General features: G+C 50.2%; 1 protein-coding gene across 2 annotated transcripts in view; it reads right to left on the bottom strand.

The window, feature by feature from the left end:
- Nucleotides 1-24,056, bottom strand: part of PPP2R5D (protein phosphatase 2 regulatory subunit B'delta) — a 502,545-nt gene that overhangs the window by 355,428 nt on the left and 123,061 nt on the right. For both annotated transcript variants that reach the window (XM_085610117.1, XM_085610118.1), the window contains exon 3: nt 3,676-3,847. In XM_085610117.1, coding sequence (XP_085466243.1) covers nt 3,676-3,847 — 172 coding nt within the window. The remainder of the gene's footprint in view (nt 1-3,675; nt 3,848-24,056) is intronic.

Here is a 24,056-nt window from a genome sequence, read left to right as displayed (position 1 = left end):
TAGTGGAACCTGACCTCTGATGAAAACTGGGTCTGTAGGAGCCACCTTGTATTTTTTGTCCACTCTAGGTGTGAGTATCCTAGCACGCACTGGATCTTTCAACACCTCATCTGCATGTTTTAACATACCCTTGAGCATAGGTAGTGCATGTGTAGTTTTTTGTGATGCACTTAGTGTCTCAAATAGGAAATCCTCCTCAAGAGGCTCCTTATGGAGCTGCACCTCATAATACTGTGCAGCTCTATTAAGCAAGTCTGTAAACCCCACATTATCATCTGCAGGGGGCGGCCTAGATGGGTGCAATTCTGGATCGTTGTCATTATTAGGACCAATGTTATAGTCAACCCAGGGGTCTGCAGCATCGTCTTGTGGTAGATTCCAATGTGTGTCCTCATCTAGAGCCCCATACCCTTCATCCTACTGATTAGGAGACTGTGGCGGAGGGGAGTTTGTAGGTGTTATAAGAAGGTTAGGGTCAATAGGTGGAGGAGGTGAGGAAGGGGAAAGAGGTAGAGAAGTCTTAGTCCCTATATTTTTTCTCTTTAGAGGGATATGGTAAGATTCTCAACTTCTGGTTTTCTTTTCTGTGGACGTTTTGCAGAAAGGTGTCCTGTTTTTGGGTTAATAACTAGTTCCTTTTGTTTGGGGTCCATGTTAGCAGGCAGAACGTCCAAACTAAGTTCCTTGGATGGAGGAGGAACCGACTTTTCCTTTGAAACCATAATTTGACGTAGAAGATTTCAGTGTCGACGTTTTCATAGCAGAGGAGTTTGGATTTTGGTGTAGAAGATTTCAGCTCCGATGATTTTGGTTCCGAAGTGTGTTTCAGTGCCGAAGTTTTGGAAGGATCAGTTGGCTTATGTTTCAGTGCCGAAGTCTTGTGTTCGGGTCCCGAAGGAGGTCGACTTGGTCCCAAGCCGGAAAGCTTTACTGGTTGTTCTGGTGCGGAGCCCGAAGGCGGGGCGCTGGAAACTGTCTCGGTGCCGACCTGGTCCCTAAGGCAGATGAGGGACCGGAGCATTTTCTAAGGGAACTTTTTGGGGCAGAGGAGTATCTTTACTCACGGTACGCTGGCCGGTTGTGATGTCTTCCTCGATGGCGGAGTCTTCCTCGGACATGTCAATTTGTTGTTCCTCCTCTGCCTCGGCTCCATGTGCTTCGAGGATCTCCTGGTCGACATCTTTTTCGAACAGGTCTGGAGCGGAGTTCTTGTAGTCTTTGTTGATACATCTCGTGACGTCGAGCCAGATGGTCACGGTGCGTCTTTTTCGATCGGAAGGATCGGCAGGCTTCGCAGTTGTGTTCAGGCTATAAACACAAATTGCACACGTCATGAAGATCGGTGCGGGGGAGAGGCACCCAGGGCAGAATTGGAATGGAGTCCATTCCATGAACTGCGAATTCGGTCAACGCAGCTAGGCCCAAGAGCCTCGGATCGAAGTGTTGAAATAGATTCGATACGCGAAGGGAGGAATATGCGATCGAGAAACAATACCGTCGAGGGTAGTGGATTGCGCACTGATGGGGAACCCGAGAACGGTGTCTAACCAGAGCACAGCAATTCACGTCCGAACCCAAAGGCGGAAAAAACAATCTAACAATCGAGTCAATGCCCATGTGCACTATCACCGAAAGGAGGAGTCACCTACCTCGTGACTGGAAAGACTTCTTCGAACAAAAACAAAGTGCAAATGTCCGGGCCAACACCAGATGGCGACCTATGCATAGCATGTGATCTACAGCTCACATGCCGCGAACATCCGCTTTCTTGAATTTTGAAGACACCATATCATACTCTTACTTGCGGTTTGTTGCATAATTTGCATGTCAAATATTTTCCGGCCTCGGCTCGTGCACGGGTTGTTGGAGCCAAAGCTAACCCTTGGCTCGGCTCTCCATTAATTTGTTGGCACGTCCACCTCTATTGTAAATCACATATGTTATCACTGGTACAGGCTAACAAGAGGAACCAGCAGATGAGTGGTGGCTGGCTCGTTGCTAGGTGGTCCAGCTTTCCAACAATACTTCGCATGCGGATACTGCTAGAAACCAGACTCCAAATCCCACACCCGACTGGCTGTTAAGATTATGAGACTGGTTATGCCGTGGAAGCCACAACCCTTGGCAGGCTGAAATCCATGTTTAAGAGATTGACAGCACCTAAAATAAGGCAAGACGAACCTTGGGCTAGTTTTCAGCACACCTCTGGAGCATCATCAGCCATGATCAGGTAGAACCGTGCACTGCTGAAGAGCAATGGACGGATCCCTGGCTAACTCCTGTGATTGTACATGAAAGGCTGGGTGACTTTCATCAAGCAGATATCAAGCCCCAGTCTCAATTCAGACAAACAATGGTTCTGTCGGGTATGCACTATTTCTTAAAACATTGAATCAATCAAAGGTTAATTTCATGAAAGACAAGTTCTCATAAGCAACACACATAGAGACCAAAAGAGGGGGTATATGAAAAGTTTTATAAATTACTTCATTTATAAATCCCCACATTCAATTTGTATGGCTGTCACTATAAAAAGTAAACTGTAATTTGTGACAAAGTGAAGAGTGGTGCTCAGTGCTATAGTGAGGTGCGTAATATATACAAAGTGACTTTCGTGATAACGACGTTTTAAAAGGCCAGAATACAACGGCTGTTTGAATAGGTCTGTAGACTGAATAAATGGGTCTTTATACAGAGTCTTTCAGCTGGTCCAGGGGATATGTCGACGTTTCAACCCAGGGGGGCATTACTGTCTTAGTCAATGCGGGTCTTCATCAGGACAAGGAAATGGGGGACAGCCTACTGGGGCCCGTGGTGATTCAGAGGGCTGGTGTGTATGCAGTAGCAAAGGGGTACTGCAGGTGTTCTTCCAAAGTGGGAATCCCAGTGAAGGGAATCGACCACTGTCTTCCGAATTCTAAAGACCTCGATGTGGTGGAAGGTTACAGGCAATCGTCCTGTCTCTTGTGATCACTCTATAATTCTCAATGATAATGGTGCCAGGAAAAAATTAATTAATTCCGGTCCGTGGGTGCAGGCTAACGTCCTATCTGCTCGAGCAGATAGGACGTTAGCCTGCACCCACGGACATAGACATATCGACATATCCCCTGGACCAGCTGAAAGACTCTGTATAAAGACCCATTTATTCAGTCTACAGACCTATTCAAACAGCCGTTGTATTCTGGCCTTTTAAAACGTCGTTATCACGAAAGTCACTTTGTATATATTACGCACCTCACTATAGCACTGAGCACCACTCTTCACTTTGTCACAAATTACAGTTTACTTTTTATAGTGACAGCCATACAAATTGAATGTGGGGATTTATAAATGAAGTAATTTATAAAACTTTTCATATACCCCCTCTTTTGGTCTCTATGTGTGTTGCTTATGAGAACTTGTCTTTCATGAAATTAACCTTTGATTGATTCAATGTTTTAAGAAATAGTGCATACCCGACAGAACCATTGTTTGTTTGATATATGATCGCCCAGGTTCTGAGGGATACTGGGTTACCCCATTGTTACTATAACCAGTCTCAATTCAGGGCACCACAACTCTGAATCCATACCTTTGGGGGAGGAAAGCCTTACACTCCAGGGCACCAAAACTCCATAACTTTGAGGTGCAGGGAGCCTTACGGTCCAGGCAACCAAAACTCAGAATCCTTACCTTTGAGGGCAGGAAGCTTCTGTAGTTCCCGGTTTTTGCTGATGTTAAATCTGGATGAACTTTGCCGCCTCTCTTTCTTTACGATCTGTGGCCCCCCAGAATATTTGATTTTGTTGAGCTGTGTAGGTGGAGGGACGCTGTTGCTAGGACGCTTGTTTGAGGCCTGCTGCACCTGACAAGTAATTAAAGGCGCAGCGTTAAACAAAGATCACAAAGCAGAACCGTTTAAATAAAATCTTACAAAATCAGGCATGTAAATAAATCGCTCTTCCAAAATCAGATAAGGTGGTTGATACCTTTACATCTCAGATGTTCACATAAGGATGCATTACAGCATCAGGCACTCTAGCACAGCTCCACCAAATACTCTACGTGCAATATCTGCATTCAAAATCCTCCTCCTTTACATCCACCACCACCAGTATGCTGGCCCATGTGGAAGTTTATCAGAGGCTTATAGTGAGTAAAGAAAAAGTTCAAGGTCCCAAGGCCTCATGAAACTTAGAGCCAACTTTAGCTGTGAACAGCAACACACTCAGGAACACGCCACACCAGCAGAAATAATGACCACCTTTCAGGACTGCTAGCAGGAGTGTGCAAATAGGGACATTTTATTTAATCTGCATTTTGCTTCATTTATTAGATATTTATCCGGAGTATTACCAACATGTGCTATGCAATGGGATTAGTTTCTGCACCAAACCTTTTACGCAAGAACACACGGATATATCAATGCAAGTATGAGGGGAAGGAGCATCAGCAGGAGCGACTGGGTAGCACACGGATATATCAATGCAAGTATGAGGGGAAGGAGCATCAGCAGGAGCGACTGGGGAGCAAGGGATATATCAATGCAAGTATGAGGGGAAGGAGCATCAGCAGGAGTGACTGGGGAGCAAGGGATATATCAATGCAAGTATGAGGGGAAGGAGCATCAGCAGGAGTGACTGGGGAGCAAGGGATATATCAATGCAAGTATGAGGGGAAGGAGCATCAGCAGGAGCGACTGGGGAGCACACGGATATATCAATGCAAGTATGAGGGGAAGGAGCATCAGCAGGAGCGACTGGGGAGCAAGGGATATATCAATGCAAGTATGAGGGGAAGGAGCATCAGCAGGAGCGACTGGGGAGCAAGGGATATATCAATGCAAGTATGAGGGGAAGGAGCATCAGCAGGAGTGACTGGGGAGCAAGGGATATATCAATGCAAGTATGAGGGGAAGGAGCATCAGCAGGAGCGACTGGGAGCAAGGGATATATCAATGCAAGTATGAGGGGCAGGAGCATCAGCAGGAGTGACTGGGGAGCAAGGGATATATCAATGCAAGTATGAGGGGAAGGAGCATCAGCAGGAGTGACTGGGGAGCAAGGGATATATCAATGCAAGTATGAGGGGAAGGAGCATCAGCAGGAGTGACTGGGGAGCAAGGGATATATCAATGCAAGTATGAGGGGAAGGAGCATCAGCAGGAGTGACTGGGGAGCAAGGGATATATCAATGCAAGTATGAGGGGAAGGAGCATCAGCAGGAGTGACTGGGGAGCAAGGGATATATCAATGCAAGTATGAGGGGCAGGAGCATCAGCAGGAGTGACTGGGGAGCAAGGGATATATCAATGCAAGTATGAGGGGAAGGAGCATCAGCAGGAGTGACTGGGGAGCAAGGGATATATCAATGCAAGTATGAGGGGAAGGAGCATCAGCAGGAGTGACTGGGGAGCAAGGGATATATCAATGCAAGTATGAGGGGCAGGAGCATCAGCAGGAGTGACTGGGGAGCAAGGGATATATCAATGCAAGTATGAGGGGAAGGAGCATCAGCAGGAGTGACTGGGGAGCAAGGGATATATCAATGCAAGTATGAGGGGAAGGAGCATCAGCAGGAGTGACTGGGGAGCAAGGGATATATCAATGCAAGTATGAGGGGAAGGAGCATCAGCAGGAGCGACTGGGGAGCAAGGGATATATCAATGCAAGTATGAGGGGAAGGAGCATCAGCAGGAGTGACTGGGGAGCAAGGGATAACACCAGCTGCTGGGGGAGTAAGCTGGAGGAAGGGGGGCCACCAGCTGCTGGGGAGTAAGCTGGACGAGGGGGGGCACCAGCTGCTGTGGGAGTAAGATGGACGAAGGGGGGCCACCAGCTGCTAGGGGGTAGTAAGCTGGACATGGGGGGGGGCACCAGCTGCTGGGGGAGTAAGCTAGATGAGGGGGGGGCGTCAACTGCTGGGAGAGTAAGCTGGACAAGGGGGGGCACCAGCTGCTGGGGGAGTAAGCTAGACAAAGGGGGGGCTGCCAACGGCTGGGGTAGTAAGCTGGACTAAGGGGGGCCACCACCAGCTGGGGGAGTAAGCGGTACAAATAGGGGTCACCAGCTGCTGGGGGAGTAAGATGGACGAAGGGGGGCCACCACCTGCTGGGGGAGTAAGATGGATGAAGAGGGGCCACCACCTGCTGGGGGAGTACGATGGACGAAGGGGGGCCACCAGCTGGTGGGGGAGTAAGCGGGACGAAGGGGGGCCAGCAGCTGCTGGGGGAGTAAGCGGGACGAAGGGGGGCCAGGAGCTGCTAGGGTAGTAAGCTGGACAAAGGGGGGCCACCAGCTGCTGGACGAAGGGGGGCCACCAGCTGCTGGATGAAGGGGGGCCACCAGCTGCTGGGGGGGTATGCTGGCCAGGTTCATGGCAATAGTGACTGGAGGATGAAGGGTGACAGGTTGATGACCAAGCCTGGGAAAGGTCTAGAGCATGAGGCGGTCTCTACAAATCCATACATGCAGGTAAGGCATTACCATTTTTAGTGAAGACCGTCCAGTCAGGACCAGTTTCTCCTGGGCTTTCCTCCACCACCTGCAGCTCCAATGAGTAGCTACAAATGCCTGCGAAACTACAGGCTTCTCGCTCCCAGGTAAAATCATTTTCAATAGAGTTTTAGGTCCTAGTAATTGTTCTGGGTGGGTACAGGCGTGTCTGGACTCGGGGCTTATCACTCCTACATATTACCCATCATCAGCTTCACTGAAATTATATCACTTCTGTGTACTACTGAGTACCAGCTTCTCTGAGTGGGTACAGCTGTTCCAGGACTCTGGGGTCATCACTCGTAGGTATTATCAACGACTGGCTTCATTGTGATTATATCGCTCCAGGGTACTAATGAGTACCAGCTTCTCCGGGTGGACCCAGCTCCCACTGGACTTCAAGTTAGGACTCTTAGGTAGGTATTACCCACCACTGACTTCACTGGGATTATATCTCCCCTGGGTAATACGGAGTACCAGCTTCTCTAGGTGGGCACAGCTGCTCCTGGACTTCAGAGCTCATCACTCCTAGGTATAACCCACCGCTGCTCCTGGACCTCAGGAAATATTGTGAATCACTATTAAGTACACTTTACAGTCTGCATGGTGTAAATGAGATCCCTCTGGAATATGCATGAGCTACAAATGACACAATTGTGTCCTCCTAAATATCAGTCGTTGCTATCCGAACACAGATCTCTATCATATCGTTAAATGCCCGAGCTCACTCGATTAAATGGCATTGTAAGTTGTTCTTTAGAACAGAATCTTTCCTACAAATGAGAGAAATAACAGAAGCAAATGGCATCACGACAAAACCACTTACAGCATGACAACCGGGATAGTGTGTGTGGCGCTCTTACTGATGGTGTGAAACATTCCATTAACTTCTGCTCAAAGTATCGTTATATATAGAACCTCATAATACTGCAATAACGGGTATGAGAACTGTATGGTAAAGAACGGAAACAGCAGGACCCTTAAGGTTACTGTTTCAGAGTAGCATGCTACTCACATGAATACACTTCAGCGTCTTGTCAGGGGAATTAAACGGTCCGTAAATACTCTCCTTACTAGAAGACCCTCTGCCCTAGGTCTACTGCCCAACCTCACCTTCTCGTAAGGAAGGAATGCAAAAAGAAAAAAATAAATCTCAACAAATGGACCAAGACCTCGTGCTCAGCGCTTCACCTGGTCACCGCCCACTCTGTGTCAGCCTTCCTCTCAATCTCTTTTTCACAGACTGTCCTGCTCTTACTTCTGCCTCCCAATTGCCAGCTCCTTTTCCATCACATGGCCTTCTACTCCCAGCTCTCCCTTGTAGTGTTCTACCTCACACAAAGCCATCAGCATTCATAGGTGGCCACCTTCTGATCCATCTTGTGACGGGAATGTTCCATCTGATGCTACACTCACCCCTCATGGTCTCCTACGTCCTATGCTGCCACAAAGAGGAGTTTTTTCTACTCAGACCTTTTCAACTCTGCGTTGTGGTTTCCCAGCACTCGAGAGACAGCTTATAACACTTAACAGAAAGGGCCCTTGGTTGAAGCTGGAATGAGAAGGGCTGCTATGTGCGTCACCCTTTACACACTGCTACAACATTTACCTCTTCCACCTTGAGACCAAGACATGCACCCTTCGAATTTCCACAAAGAAGCACAGCTCAGTGCTCACAACCAATTTTTAAACAAATGTGGAGATGGACTTGATGCCAGATTTTTAGATTTACTGATTAAGAGGTCCTACCATACAACACAGTCAGATAAAGTTCATTTCTTATTGCAGAATTAACTGCAGTCAGTCACATTTAACTAGTGTTGGGTTTTCCACTCTCTTAACCTCCGATTATTCTGCCATTTGTAGTTAATCCTGGTGAGACCCGTGAATATGGCATTCTTTTTAGATTTGCTTGACTACCTGCAGCTTGATCAATTCTGACTTCCTTTTGAATTACAAAAGTTAGTTAGCATCATTAAGTTTTCAACTGCCTCCCACTGTACTCCAAGCATCCTTGCCCTGGCTTCTAAAAAGGAAAGCCTCGATCAAATGCAGTGACTAGAGGTTCACCATAATTAAGTTTCTCTTACGGTCTTTCAGTCATTTTTGTGAAACTGGAATACTGCAATTAGAACCCATAGCTTGCAACGTTATCTGAATGCCGTTTCTACACAGTCAGTACATTTGCCCCATTTTAAGTCAGCTTTATGAAAAAAATATATCAGCATCATCAATCCGGGATCAAAGCTGCAAGGTTTAAGTTCATTCTAAAAAAACATTAAGTTCCACTTTCAGCAGCAACTAATTATTGCAAGGAAGAGTTACAACGGGGAGTAAATGTAATAGAACTATTAGGCTCTGAACTACGGGTAGACCAATAAACCGAATAGATACAAGACTGCGCTTGCATAATAAAAACTTCACACACCGCAGCAAGTAGAGATGGGAGAGCTCTCCCTCTAGCCACACGTCATGAACACGCACCCTCTCCACTACCCAGCTCCTCGTCTCCTTCCCACCCAGGTACAGTTTCTACCTACCTCACTACCAAAGTCATCTCATCCTTAGTCTCAAGCTTTCCCAGCTCCACCTCAGGTTCTCCGAGCTCCCTGTACGTTTTCATTCCCGTCTTAGTTTCCATCTTTAGTAATCCACCTCCATCACTTTACACCAGGGAGCAGCCCTCTTCCATGCACAATATGATGCACCAGCCACAGATGTACTCACAGAGCAGCTTGTACAACTGACAAATGATCTCATGCCCGGCTCCAGATGAAGCCATCATTGATACACGTGCACTTGAAGGTTTTCGCTGGAAGCCCAAGAGGCGGTGCAATCTGAACTGTAAGTGCAGTTCCATCAGCTGCCTTCTGTATGGCCGCTCAAACCCATTTACCAGAACAATTATGCCACAAAAACTGGAGAGGATGGATGTCAGTCATGTCTGTCCTGCCCCCAGGCCCTCGCTGTAGCACCATGTTTCATGCATTTAACCTTTTCTTCGTATCACGGTCTCCCAATATCCATAGTGATTAGGAGATTCACCTACTTTCCATCCATGCCCGACGGCTCTCTAGCGCAGCACGTCCACGATACACGTATCCAAGATGCAAGGCTTCCCAGTGAGGAGCTTAACCCCTCCTGGTCACCTTGCTAAGCTGCAGCAGGATTTGATGGGAAAACGCAGGATGCCCCTGTTCGCTCTTCCGACAAGCTGTTAATTTGCACTTAGTATCAAGGACTGTTCGCTAATATAGAGCACGGCTCAGAGTGTTTCAAATCCTACCACAGAATATCGAGCAATCACTGGGGACAGTGTTAAGGGCTAGCTACATGGACAATCGCCAAACCACTCACGGGCTCTGCACCTCCTACACCATCCCTGACAAAGGGATCAGGGGCTTCAAAAGCACGTGAAGGGCACAGCTTGTGGAACATGACATGTGCAGCCTGGAGGGCATCAGCTTAAGCACTGGTGCAGAACACAAGGTCCCTTCAGGGCTGCAGCAGCTGCAGAAGGGCTGCTCACATGATCTCATGACGCCAACAGTGTCCAGCCGAGAGTGGTGCGAGAGCAAGTCCCGCTGAGGTCAAGGGATAGGAGGATCCGATTGGACACCAGACCACTTGCTGTACTTAGCAACTGGCCCCCACCGGTTCTGACCCCCACTCTGGCGGAAAGACTGGCGGGAAACCCTACGTGAGGAAAGGAGGTGTGCCAGCCTGTGCCAACACCACCCCTCAGGTGGGAGAGGCGAGGTGAAGCATAACTCCAGGCCCCAGCCATCTTGAGGATGGGGAGCCCTGCCCAATCAGAGATAGGCTCCTGCCCCCCTCCCACAGGAGAGGAGCAGGATAGGGGGAGTAACCAACCCCAGGATAGGGACCTATTCGAAACTAGAAAGACCAAGAAGACCACCTGTCGTACAGCTGCTAACAAGAGGACGACACCAACTGACTTGGCCCCAGCCCTACAGGCCTGCTGATCCTTGAACCTACTCCTGCTAAATCCTGGCGTCTCCTGCAGACAGCAACCTCAAGAACCCCGGAGGACCTGCCTGCCTTGACCCACTTAGAGACTGGGACTCCCACGAACATTAACTCTGCTCAAACAGCAACACCCCTGGTGCCAGCCAGGAACCGCGAATCCAGCCCACTCTGCATCCGCCGAACCCAGCCTGTGCCCGAGTGGACAAAGACCCTGAGGACGTCCCCCCGGCGATTCCGACATGGAATCCAGTGCCCAAGGACCCTCCTAGACGACCCAGACGATGCCTGCAGACTCAGAACCAGGGACCCCTCCAACCGCGACCAGCAGAGGGTAAGATTTACCTGACATCCAAAGACACCCCTGCACCCGACGCCTTCCGGCCTCCTGTGCCCAACTCCAGGGTGCATACCTACCCTCCAAGATCCCAACTTACCCCTCGAAGTGTTCGTCGCTCCAGAAGATCCACCGTCCGAGCCTGCAGCCTTTGTTCCCTTTTAAAGATCTCCATTGAATAACATTGAGCGCCAGACGTAAATGCCGACAACTCACTTTTCTTCCATAGGCTAACATTGACTGGTTTCGCTTAGAAATTCTTCGAAGTGTCGATTTTTGAAACGTACAAATATTCCTCTAAAATCAGCCGAACTACGAATTCAGATTTACTCACCTGTCATCAGGAGAGACCTCAGTGCTCCGTCTTTGAGCCCAGTACTGATCCTGAAAAGTAATTCTAACCGTATTTAGCGGTAACTTGAATTTCCTTCCATAGGATATTATTGCCTGCTTTTTGCTGAAAAAGTTTCTAAGTGTCGATTTTGGAAACTTACAAATATTCTCTAAAAATCGTGCCAACGATAAAAACGGAATGACTTGCCTGTTTTAGATAAGAGGTCCCAGTGCTGACCCTAGGAGTCCAGCACTGGATTACAAAAGTAACGTGAACATACTTCACCTGCAAATTGAATTTCCTTCCATAGGATAACAATGGTAATTCCAACTGAAAAAGTTTCTAAGTGTCAAGTTTTAAAATACAATAATATTCCTTAAAAATCACTACTGTAACCAAAACGCTTTTACTTACCTGTTCACAGCTCATGTCCCGGGACTGAATCTAGGATCCAGTCCTGTGGTTAGAAAAGTAATCTACAAAGTAACTAATTGCATTTAACCAGAAATACCCATTGAGCTTAATGTTGCATTGTGTTTGAAATTGTGGTGCCTATTGCAACAAACTAACTATTGCATTCAAAAAGTCTATTGCCTATTTGAAAAGTATTTAACTAAACTAACTCATCCTGAGAAACTATATTTTGATTCTAAAATAAAACTATATATTTTGATACAAAACAATTGGCCTAGAGTTCAGTTCTTGAGTGTGAGAGACCATTTGCTGACTGAGTGTGTAAAACAAATGCTTTACACTGTCCTCCAATACTGCCTTACTGCTCGACCAAGCTACCACTTTAGAGAGCAAGGTTATATCTAACTTTAGTCTCTGCCAAACCTCTGAGAACTGGGGACTCTATACACACTGTGCCTTACTTTGGTCCAGAATATATAGAGCCACTTTCCTACACCATCCCCTCCCTTCACCACTGTGTAAACGCGCCCTGAGTCCGTTTTAATTTGGGAGATTAAGTCCCCTTGAATCCTGAGTGTCCCTAGGGTGCAACTAGCCCACCAGCTACCTCCATTAAGCGCCACAGAGCTGTGTTGCAGAGGTGTGTAAAAAGGGGCATGGCCTCAGAACACCTCTCTGCAACGCAGCAGCCTGGCGCATACTGGAGGTTCCTGGTGGGCTAGTTGGACCCCCAGGGACCCCCAGTATTCAAGGGGAATGGTGCAAGGAGGAGGCGTGGCCTCCGGCGCGATGCCGGTCTTTTTTTAATTTTATTTTTAAGAAGCGGGGATGTGTGGCCCGCTTCCTTTCCTACCGGCCCTGGGGACCCCATCCCCCAGGGCCAGACCCCCCTTTTTTTTTTTAATCAAATTTGGGAAGGGGGCTGTGTGGCCCCCCTCCCCAGGCCATAATTGCCACGGGGACCCCATACCTCGGGGCATGGCCTCTTTTTTTGTCAATTTTTGAAGGGGGGGCTGCGTGGCCCCCCCTCTGGCCATTTATGTCCCCGGGGACCCCATCCCCTGGGGCCGGCCTTTCTCTTTTTAAATAAAAAAATATATTAATGTATAATTTGGAAGGGGGGCTGCGTGGCCCCCCTCCAGGGCCACTTCAGGCCCCGGGACCCCATCCCCTGGGCCTGGCCCAAAAAACAACAAAAAAATGGATGGGGGCCGCGTGGCCCCTCTTCTCAGGCATATTATGGCCCTGGGGAACCCATCCCCCGGGGCCGGCCTCCCTCTTTTTTTTTTATTTCTGAGAAGGGATCTGCGTGGCCCCCCCTCCCGGGCCACTAAAGCCCCGGGGACCCCATCCCACAGGGCTGGCCCTCTCCGTTGGGGACCGTGGTGGGGGGCCCCAATCCCCCCACGGTCCCAGCCGGCTCCCCGCCTCCTGCGGGAGCCGGCATTGCTTTTCCACATGGGGAGCAGCTAACATGCTGCTCCCCATGTGGAAAAGCAATCTGCTTTGCTTTATTGAAGCGAGAGCAGGTTTCCCTGCTCTCACTTCAATGAAGCAAAGCAGTTTGCAACGACTGGGTGGGAGCCGCACGGCTCCCGCCCTGTCATTGCAAACAGCAGTATCCCGGGGTGGGCACCCTGGGACACTGCAGGAGCCGGCCTTGGGGTTGGCAGTCCCCAAGGCCATCATTGGGGGGTGGGGGGGAGGGGGGAGGGGGGTAGGGGGGGGGTGGGGGTGGCCCGCGCGGCCCCTCCGCCCACTTATTTAAAGCCCAGAGCAGTGGTGGTGGTGGCTTGGGGGTCCGTAACGGACTCACTATGTTAAATAGCCCAGGGCGTGTGGGGGGGGGGGGGGGGGGGACTCAAGCCCCCCACACAGGTTTATTTAAATAAAAAATAAAAAAAACCAGGGGGTGTCGGTCCCCGAGGCTGCAGGGGAGCAGTGAGCCCCCCGCATATATTGTCACAAAGCCCCGAGGGGTAGCTGTTCCCAGGGCTTAGGGGGCCTTTGAGCCCCCCCCACCCATGTATATTAAAGCCCCGAGGGTGGCGGTCCCCCATTACAATATGCATATTGCCCCGGGACTTGGCCCCCCCGGGGGCTAATTAAAAACGAAGCGCGGGAGTCCGCCCTTCGTTTTTTTTTCGGCAGCGGGATGCGTGGATCCTAAGCGCATCCCGCGATTTTAAAAAAATCCTAGGGGGTCAGGGTGTTTCTACCCTGCCCCCTTTTTGCGTTTTTCGCGGGTTTTTTTCTGCTTTCTGATGGCTGCCAACACTTCCTGGTTTGAAGTGTTGACAGCCAATTAGCATAAAGCTCGGGAGAATCCGCAGCCCTAGATATATCTATGTTTTTACTTTTGAATTTCTCAGGAACTACTGAACGGATTTACACGATTTCAGGCTATAGCTGCTTTTAAAGGTTCCTACGGAAAATTGCATGGGGACCCCACTTTTTCTCAGCCCCCCGAGACTTTCAGGATAGGAGCGGACCGGAGCACCCCACCAGCTGTGACAGAGAAGGTCCCTAAGGGCTGCAGCACTCATTGTGCCACCCTTAGAGGCCTTGTGTATGTGAACATATATACATATATACATATATACATATATATATATATATATATATATATATATATGGATGCCTGATGTTCTCCTCTGGGGCCTGGTCAAAAAGAGGTTGCAGGCTTGGACTGGAAAGCCAGTCGGTCTAAACCACTAAGAGGGCTCGTCTCCCGATGCTAGGGACACCTTTTGTCCTCTTCTCCACAGGCCAGGAGCGAAGGGTGCAGAGGTGTCTTCAGGCATCGGATTTTCGTCATTAGGAACACTCGTGGTATAGTGGGCCTGCAAACAGACGGGAAGTCAACAGTGGGCATGTCCAGGGTGGCCTTGGTCTCTGGACGGTCAAAGGACTACGGTGGCATTGTTGGCCCACTTCAGCTCAGGCAAGGCAGCACAGTGCAGTGGAGATTTCCGGTGCCTAGTTTTGGTGGTCTGGAGTCCTCTCAGGTCTCTTTGGTTGCCTGTAGGATGCAGGGAAGTGGCTCCACTGCCCCACAGAGTTCCTGAGTCCTGCCAGACGTTCTGGCTATCCTCCCACGCTTTTAGAGTCACAGCAGCTTGCAGGATGAGTCAACGTTGTAGCAATCGTCAGGAACAGCAGACAGGCTAGCAGGGCTGGGTGCCAAGTCATTTGCTTCTTTAAGAGTTCTTGCTTTTCAGGCATCCTTGGTCCTTCTTTTAGTTGGCAGCATCTGATTTCCTGGCATCAGGGTCCCCTAAATGCTGAACTTAGGGATGTTAGGGGAGAGTAGGATAGTAGCCAATGGGCTACCTACCCTTAGGGTCACTATGCCCCCTATAGGACCACTTCCTGGGGCAGGTGGTCATAACCCTGTCCCAGAATTCCCAATTTTGCAATCACCAATATGGCTAACTTTGAAAAGTGTCCTCCACCTCAGATAGCCCACCTTGGGGTGGCATTAGTCTGAGGGTGGACACGCCTGTCTGGCTAGATATTTTTCCTGCCTGTCCAGGTGCCAGATGACTCAGGACAAAGGTGGTCGGTGGCTTCTCCTGTGAAAGAAACCAGATTTACATAACAAAGACATTGGGCCTCTTTGGAGCTACCTGGCCCTGGAATGCTAAACCGCAGGTCATCCTGTGGGAGGGGGAAGCATAGCACCCCCTGCTCAAGCAGGCTTGGTTTATGGTCCCCAGAGAGCAAAGGTCTTCGCCCTTAGAGTCAGCAACTCGTCTCTAGGGGCAGGCTAGCGTTAACCATCCATCATGTAGCTGTGGAACTCGTTTCCAACAGTGTCCAGCAAATGCTTTTAAAAAGGCTTCCCTGATCACTCTTCCTGCAGTAATGGAACCGACCAGTACAGGTGCACATCTGCTCAGGAACTAGGTATCAGAGGTACCATTTATTAGGGGCTCAGAGGGTAGTAAAGTTATCGCCAATTGGGAAAAACAACTGAAGGTTTGGGGAAGAGATCTGGCACTGGGGACAGAGTTAACAGGGACCCCGGGCACTTACAGGTGAAATCAGATACCAGGCAAAAAATGGGGAATGACCATGCCATTTAAGGGCAGTTTGCTACTCATTCTCTAGACCGTGCCCTCTTGCTGCAGCTCCAGCCCACACATGCACTCTTAGTCTCTTCATTCCCCTCTTATACACACTCCTTCTGTAGACCTTGCCCTCTTGCTGCAGCTCTGGCTCCCCATGACACCACTCCGCTCAAGGGCGTCTGACATCAGAATACGCCCATTATATTATTTTTGGCATAATTTGACATCAAACAGCTATTATGTGGTAAGACAAGCAACAGTACTCAACTGTCAGTGGAAAATTGCAGACAGCTTTTTATAGAAAAACATCAGAAGATATGGGCTCATGAAGCACTTACATTAAACTAAGTGCCCTGATAAAAAACAATGAAGTGGCAGAGTCCTGCGCTTTAGCAGCAGACGCTACAGGTATGGCCCCACACAGGCACAGAGCACTACAAGCACACAATCACACAATCACACAGTGCGCTCACATCGGAAGAGCTCAGTCTAGTTTAGTCTGTGCTTCTCTCATCCTTGCACCAGCACTCAACCGATTTGCAGTCCTTCAAGCCAACCATTTTCCTGCTTGAAGTGCATGCCCATTCACAAAAAAGCGTTTTTTCACTGGCAGAATTGACCATGGTAGCCTCAAGAGAAGGAAAGTTGCCACGGTTTCACATGAAGACGAGCCAGCATCTGAGATCAGTGGCACACCCAGGCTTGATGCAGTCTCTTATGCTACAGTGCCGGCTTCGGCCAGGCTGGACATCTGCCATGCATTACATGTAAATCATGGCTCCTTCCAGCATTGAGTCAAGCAATCACCACCACCACAGTAATCCTAGCGACAGCCTTTTTACACGCAACTAAGTTAAAGACACAAATCCATAAACACGCAGTACCGAAACCAAACAGTGCTTTTTCTGTGTCCGCCCCAAACTTACTGAAACATTTCTAGCTATCAGGATGAACAGCTTTGCAGCTGAAAACAGTTTTGCAAAGTTTTAGGACTCAGTTTTACTTAAACTGGAAGTTTGGGGGGGCAGTGGGAAATTCGAATTGTATTTATTATTCATCAGTGTGCTATTGACTTTTGGTACCAGAACCAGAAATAAATTATCCTGACAAACCCCTAACCATAAACTGTCCTAACTAACAGTGAAAGCGGTTATGTCAAAGACGCAAAGAGAACGAAGGCTTTACCCACCTCCTTAGTTTACATTGGATTTCCAATGTACGCACTGTTCATATCCTAGAACTCAAAATCACGATCTACGGTTGCATTTCATCAAAGGCAAGTTTGGGGAGCATTCAGGAGAGCAGGGCTGCTTGACTGGAGACTGCCAGCAGGGAAGGATGTGGTCATTTTCTGCCTACGATCAGCTGGTGCCGACTTAAAGGTTCATATATACACCAGGCTGCCGGTATCAATAATCCAATCATGGCTTTGGTGAACGCAGAACAATCCGCTCTCCCATTGACAATGAGTGAATAATCCAACCATGCCTTGGTGCACTAGGTGAACGCAGGAGTGTCCGCTCTTCCATTGAGAATGAGTGAAAAATTCAATTATGGCTTTGGTGCAACAGGTGAACGCAGGACAGTGCGCTCTCCACTGAGAATGAGTGAATAATCCAACCATGGCCATGGTGCACTAGGTGAACGCAGGACAGTGCGCTCTCCACCGAGAATGAGTGAATAATCCAAACAAGGCCTTTGTGCAACAGGTGAACGCAGGACAGTCCGCTCTCCACTGAGAATGAGTAATCCAACCAAGGCCTTGGTGCAACAGGTGTACGCAGGACAGTCCACTCTCCAATTGAGAAAGAGTGAATAATCCAACCATGGCCTTGGTGCAACAGGTGAACACAGGACAGGCCGCTCTCCAATTGAGAAAAAGCTAATAATCCAAACATGGCCTTGGTGCAACAGGTGAACGCAGGACAGTCCGCTCTCCACTGAGAATGAGTGAATAATCCAACCAAGGCCTTGGTGCAACAGGTGAACGCAGGACAGTCCGCTCTCCAATTGAGAAAGAGTGAATAATCCAACCATGGCCTTGGTGCAACAGGTGAACGCAGGACAGGCCGCTCTCCACCGAGAAAGAGTGAATAATACAACCATGGCCTTGGTGCAACAGGTGAACGCAGGACAGGCCGCTCTCCAATTGAGAAAAAGCGAATAATCCAAACATGGCCTTGGTGCAACAGGTGAACGCAGGACAGTCCACTCTCCACTGAGAACGAGTGAATAATCCAACCAAGGCCTTGGTGCAACAGGTGAACGCAGGACAGTCCGCTCTCCAATTGAGAAAGAGTGAATAATCCAACCATGGCCTTGGTGCAACAGGTGAACGCAGGACAGGCCGCTCTCCACCGAGAAAGAGTGAATAATCCAAACGTGGCCTTGGTGCAACAGGTGAACGCAGGACAGTCCGGTCTCCACTGAGAATGAGTGAATAATCCAACCAAGGTCTTGGTGCACTAGGTGAACGCAGGACAGTCCACTCTCCACTGAGAATGAGTGAATAATCCAAACATGGCCAGCATGTAGCTCACCACATCCTGGGGAAGCTTTCTGGAGTTCTTTCCCATCCGTCTCTCACCAGGTTGAGAGGTCCACGTACAGGGTGCCCATACAGAAGCTCGAAGGGGCTGAAGCCCACTCCCTTCTGTGGCACTTCCCTGTAGGAAAAGAGTAAACAGGGTAGGAGGACGTCCCATTTCCTCCGCAGGCTTTCAGGCAGACTTCTGATCATGCCCTTCAAGGTTTTGTTAAACCTCTCCACCAGACCATTGGTCTGGGGGTGGTAAGGAGTGGTGAACCGGTATGTCACTCCACACTCCTTCCACATCGCCCGCATGTACGCTGACATGAAGTTGGTCCCCCTGTCGGACACAACTTCCTTGGGAAAACCCACTCGGGTAAAGATTCCCATCAGGGCCCTAGCCACAACAGGTGCTGTTATGGTCCTCAGGGGTATTGCCTCTGGGTACCGTGTGGCATGATCCACCAGGACCAGGATAAACCTGTGACCAGCTGTAGTCGGCGGATCTAATGGACCCACAATGTCGATGCCCACCCTTTCAAAGGGGGTGCTAACGACCGGAAGTGGTTCCAGGGGAGCTTTCAGCTTCACCCCTGTTTTCCCACTGGCTTGGCAAGACACACATGTCCGGCAGTAGGTATCGGACGACACTTTCATCTGAGGCCAATAAAAGTGTGGGACAAGACGGGCGAAGGTCTTGTCTTGCCCCAAGTGTCCTGCCAATGGTATCTCGTGAGCCAACTCCAGAAGGAAGGCTCGATAACGTTGAGGGACTACCAAGGCTCGTGACGATCCATGTAGGGGTGCCTTGGGTTCACTGTAGAGGAAGCCATCCTCCCAGTAAACACTGTAGTTCCCTTCAACGTTCCCTGCTGCCTGGGCTTCGGCCTGACGCCTTAGCCCCTCAAGGGTAGGGCACTCCCTCTGGCCCTGGCAGAATTCCTCCCTGGACGGGCCTCCCTCCACGTGCCACTCGGCCGGGATGGGTAGGTCCTCCAGGTTGGTAACGTCCCCCACCGCAGACTCCTGGTCCACCACCTCCGGTGGCCTATCCGTCCTACGGGGTGTGGACGCCGAGGCAGGCTCCTCCTGTCCTCGGTTCTTCCCTTGACTGGCAGCTGGCTGGGCCTTTGTTCCAGGCTCCAGCCGAAACGAACTCCCTCTTCGGGTAGTCGCGGACCTTGTGCTCACACAGGCCCAATCAGGTGTACCCAGCATCTCAGTGTGAGTCCGGTATTCCACCTCCTTCCAAGCGTTGTGCTCCATGTCATTCCCCAGCAGACAATCGACTGGCACGGCAGGGCTTACGGCAACTCGAAGTGAACCTGCAACCCCCCCCCATTCAAAGGGAACCTCGGCCACTGGATAGTGGCCTGTTCTGCCGTCAGCCATCGCGGCTGGGTGGAGTACATCGGGAATTACCTGCTCTGGAGACACCAGTTGGCTACGTACCATAGTCATACTGGCTCCTGTGTATCTCAGAGCCTCCCCTCTTTGGCCGTTGATGGTGACCCACTGCCCATACTTTACAGTATTTGCGGGCACCTGGATCTTAGGAACCATCTCCCGTTCTCCCAGGGACACTAAAGTGACACCCGCCCACTCCCTTCCCTTAGTTAAGGGCATCTCCTCCCCGAGCACTACACTAGCTACTCCGGGGGTCTTTCCTCCAATGGGAGGGGGTGGTCGTTTCAGGCCCTTCGGATCTCCTTTATAGTGTCCAACGCCACCGCACTCGTAGCAATGGACAACCCTTGGCTGCTGACTCTGGCCAGGATTAGGGTTTCTGGGTGGGTTAGCCCTAGGGGTGAATCCTGTTCCCTTCCCTTGGAAGTTATTTTGGGGGCCTTTGGAGAACTCCTTTTTCTTTTCCCCTCCCTCTTTCTTCTGGGGGGCGCCCTGTCCGGCCTTTTGAGTATCCCCTCCAGTCCCCCTTGTGGACACCCGGGTACTAGCCCAAATGTCCGCCTCCTCAGCAAGCTTCCGGGGACTGGTCAGCTTGCTATCCACCAGGTGTTGACGCAGTTCAGGGAAACATTTCTCAAGCAGGTGTTCCTTCAGTACTAGGTCAAACAACCCCTCGTAGTTCCTCACTTCACTGCCCTGAATCCAACCCTCTAGTGCCTTCTTTGCATAGTCCAGGAAGTCCACCCAATTCTGTGTGCCCAGTTTGTGACTACCCCTGAACTTCTGTCTGTACTTTTCGGGTGTTAGTCCAAACTTTCTTATGAGCGCCAGTTTCATGGTGGGGTAGTGGGTCTGCTCATCCTCTTCGAGGGCCAATAAAGCATCCCTACCAGCTGGAGGCATGTACTTGTACAATCCCCCTCCCCAGTACTTCTCTGGAACCCCATGGGCCCTTAACGAGACCTCATAGGCCGCTAGCCACTTGGCGATATCGTCACCCACCCCATAGCTAGCTACTATGTCCTTTGGCAGGTAGGGTTTGGGTTCCCTGGTGTACTCTCGTTCTTCGCTGCCACCGTTAGGTACAGGGTGTGCCCCGATTCGCAGGATCTGAAGATCTATTTCTTTCAGCCTTATCTCATGAGCCATCCTCTGTTCCTCCTTCTCCTTCTCCAGCCTTGCTAAGTCCCATGTGAGCTGTCTTTTCTCCCTCCGGTCTGTTAACTCCACTTCAGACAAGCCACCGCTAGAGGCACTGCTGCCCTTCCTGGAAAGTGTCCTGGGCCCCGCTGACAGGTTCCCCACCTCAGGTTGGTACAAACCAGCTCCCTCACTGTCGGGCTCCCTATCCCTGTCCTCCTCCTCAGCCTTGCTTTCACGGCGTGCCTCCCCCCAAGCCCTTAAGCTGGTTTGGAGTGCACCCTTCTTTGCTCCTGGGGGACAATACACCCCCTCCCGCTGGCAAAACTCCCTGAGTTGGGCCACAGTGTACGTTTCTAAATTCTCCAGTACAAACTCCATCTTGCCCACTCAGGTCAGAGGACAGTTATTTGCAGTAACAATGCAGGGGGGTACCTTATATAATACCTCCTCCCACCACCAGAGTAAATTTGGAAAAAACAAAAACCCACAATTAGGAAGGCCGCTTTGAGAAAACTCCCGGTGTAGGCCTATGGACTACCCACAGTTATTGTTGAGTATACGTAGGCACAGCTCTATCCCACCACTGAACACCAATTAATGTTGGAAATACCCCGCTCCCACACCGGTAAGGGTTGGTGGTAACGGAGTAATTTCCGGGGACATACAGTGGTAGCTTGGCTCGAGTGGTCAGGAATCAGGCACCGTGCTAAGCATACGACATACCCATACAATAACCATGCGTGCATCCGTTCCAAAAACGACTCTACACCGTAAAAATTATGAAAATATCTTTCTTTATCTTCTTTTTCTCTTAGTTGCTGATTAGATAAATAATAACACAATCACAATATACAAAGCTTTTTAAATAGTGCAGGTCAAATAAATACTGGCTTAATGATTCAATAAATAGGGGTGATCATAAATAATGAAGGCATAAATATAAGTGCAATACATACAGGCAATTAAATATTCTGAGGCAATAAATACTGTAAACCAATAAATATTGTGCATCAATAAATACTGTGGACCAATAAATACAGTGAAGCAATAAATAGGTTAAATACAATAAATACAGTGCCCCCAATAAATAATTAAAAGCTGACAGTGACACTCATAGAATTAGATCACATTTGAATTCCTAAGGGCTGATTTGGCCCAGGCACAGCTTGTGGGGATGTGGAAGGCTTGAGGGTGTCTACTCCCTGGCTTGGACAAGGCTGAGGCCTAAACTGAGGTAGATCAAGGGGGGGGGAATACCAGAGACCTGGCTCTCTCACTCTACACAACCCCTCTAAATTAGTCTCAGCTCACCCCTGGCATAGTCCAGCTGGTTCCAGCACCTCTCTAACCCCTAGAGTAGTCTCTTAGGATTCCACAGGGCCTTTGGCGCCCTCTATTCCACTTACTGCCCTTTTTCTGAAGTTCCGACGCCGCTGGAGTCGTGTCGACGCCGTGAGGCGGATCCGGTTCGACGTCGGCGGCCTCGGCACAATGTCAGCTCCTGACGACGCCGGTAGGCGGCTCCGGTTCGATGTCGGCGGCCTCGGCTCGATCTCGACCTCCGATTCGATGGCGTCGGGCAGTCTTGACTCGATGTCGACTTCGGGCGGCTCCGGTCCGATGGCAACCTCAACTTCGATGACGTCGGCCGGCCTTGGCTCGCTGTCGACTTCCGGTGGCTCCGGAGTGCGATCCTCACTCCCGACCTCCGGTGCTCCTCTCCTCAGGTTTCCGGCGACTCCGGAGTGCGACCTCCACTCCCGACCTCCGGTACACTTCACCACGGTCTCCGGCGACTCCGGAGGGCGGACTTCACTCCCCCGTCGACACCGCTCACTCGACCTTGGGTGACTTCCTCCTCGACCTCTGGTACTCCTCACGTCCTCCGTCGGCGCCCTCTCACGATCTCTGGCGGCTCTGGGTACGACGTCTGCTTTTCCAGTCAGCGCCGCTTCTCCACCTCAGGCTCCAGGTCTCCAGGCTACTCGACGTCCGGCTCCAGGGAAACCAGTATCCAGGTCAGGATCTTGCTGTTCTTGGGTTCTAAGGCCTGTTCCTGCTGTCCAGGTCCTTAAGATGGTTTTTCTTACTTCTTCCCACACAGGGCTCCAGGCTGGGCTCAGTCAGTAGGGACTAGTATCAAGGGTGGGTTTATGGACCCCACTCCAGGCACAAGTTTCCACCCCTGCTGCCTCACTCCTTCCTCCTTCAGGTTTCTGCTGCTCTCTCTTCACCAGTCAGGTGCCAACTGCCAGCTCCAACTGCCAACTCTCTGTCTTAGCTTCCCAACATTCTAAACCGCCTCCAACTGTCACAGGGTTCTGGAAGGTGCTAGTAGGTTCCAGTGGATGCTGGTGATGTCACAGGTGGCCACCATTTTGTGCTCCAGGCCCTCAGACAGAAGTTTCAGGGGTAGGTAAAATGGCTCCCTGAATCTGCAGCAACACGAAAAAGTCTGGTGGTTCCCAAAAAGGAAAAATTCTAACAGGGTTTGAGGCAAAAGTGGGACAAAATAAATAATGATGAGGAGGGACCACCCAAAGGGATGACAGGTCTAACAGACACAGGTCGGGGATGGCAGGTGCAGAGGTAAGTCCTGGAGCAGGGGTTCTTGGTTCCGCAGGGGCGGACTATTCTTTTGTGGACAGGACCGCTGTCCTCAGGAGTCTTGCAAGATGGCGGGCAATGAAGAATGGGCTTCACCTGGCCTCACCCACCTGAGGGGTGGGGTTGGCAGAGGTGGGCACACCTTCTGGGCTGTTCTGATTTTTCCCGCCTGCCTTTCCGCTGAAAAGGGGGTGGGACAGAAAGGAGGCCTGCTCCTAATAGCAGGAGAGGCTGGGGGCGCGGTACAAAGGCGGCCAGGCCTTTGAAGCTCCCCTGCCACAGATGGCTCTTCCTGACCTAACCACCTCTGCCCAGGAAAGGATTTGTTTCTGGGACCAGGAAGACAAGACTCCCACCCCAGGGGTCCAGAAACTTGTCTCATGGTGGCAGGCTGGTGTTCACCGGTCAGGAGCCCACCAGCTGTTGATTTGGTACAGGGGTCCCCTCAGTTATGACATTTTTATTGCTGCATGAAAACTGGACGCACAAGGAACTCGGCGGCAGGTGTTTTTTAAATCACTAACACAGCACACCCTCCCGCTCCAGCTCAGCACCCAGTGCGGCCGCACCGGTCGCACTGCCCTAAAGCCTGTCCTGCCCTTGAGTGCATGGAAAAATAAATCTGACACTGGAATCAGTGTGGGTTTATAATTTTGAGGTGTTTGAAACCAAACATCCCAGGATTCATTAAAGCCATTACATTGCTAGGAAACTTGTAATGGCCAGTTGCTAGAACATATAGGCAGGG

This window comes from Triturus cristatus, chromosome 6 (assembly GCF_964204655.1).
Source record: "Triturus cristatus chromosome 6, aTriCri1.1, whole genome shotgun sequence".
NCBI classification, from domain to species: Eukaryota; Metazoa; Chordata; class Amphibia; order Caudata; family Salamandridae; genus Triturus; species Triturus cristatus.
The sequence above is the reverse complement of the archived record's forward strand: the minus strand, read 5'-3'. Positions and strand labels throughout refer to the sequence as shown.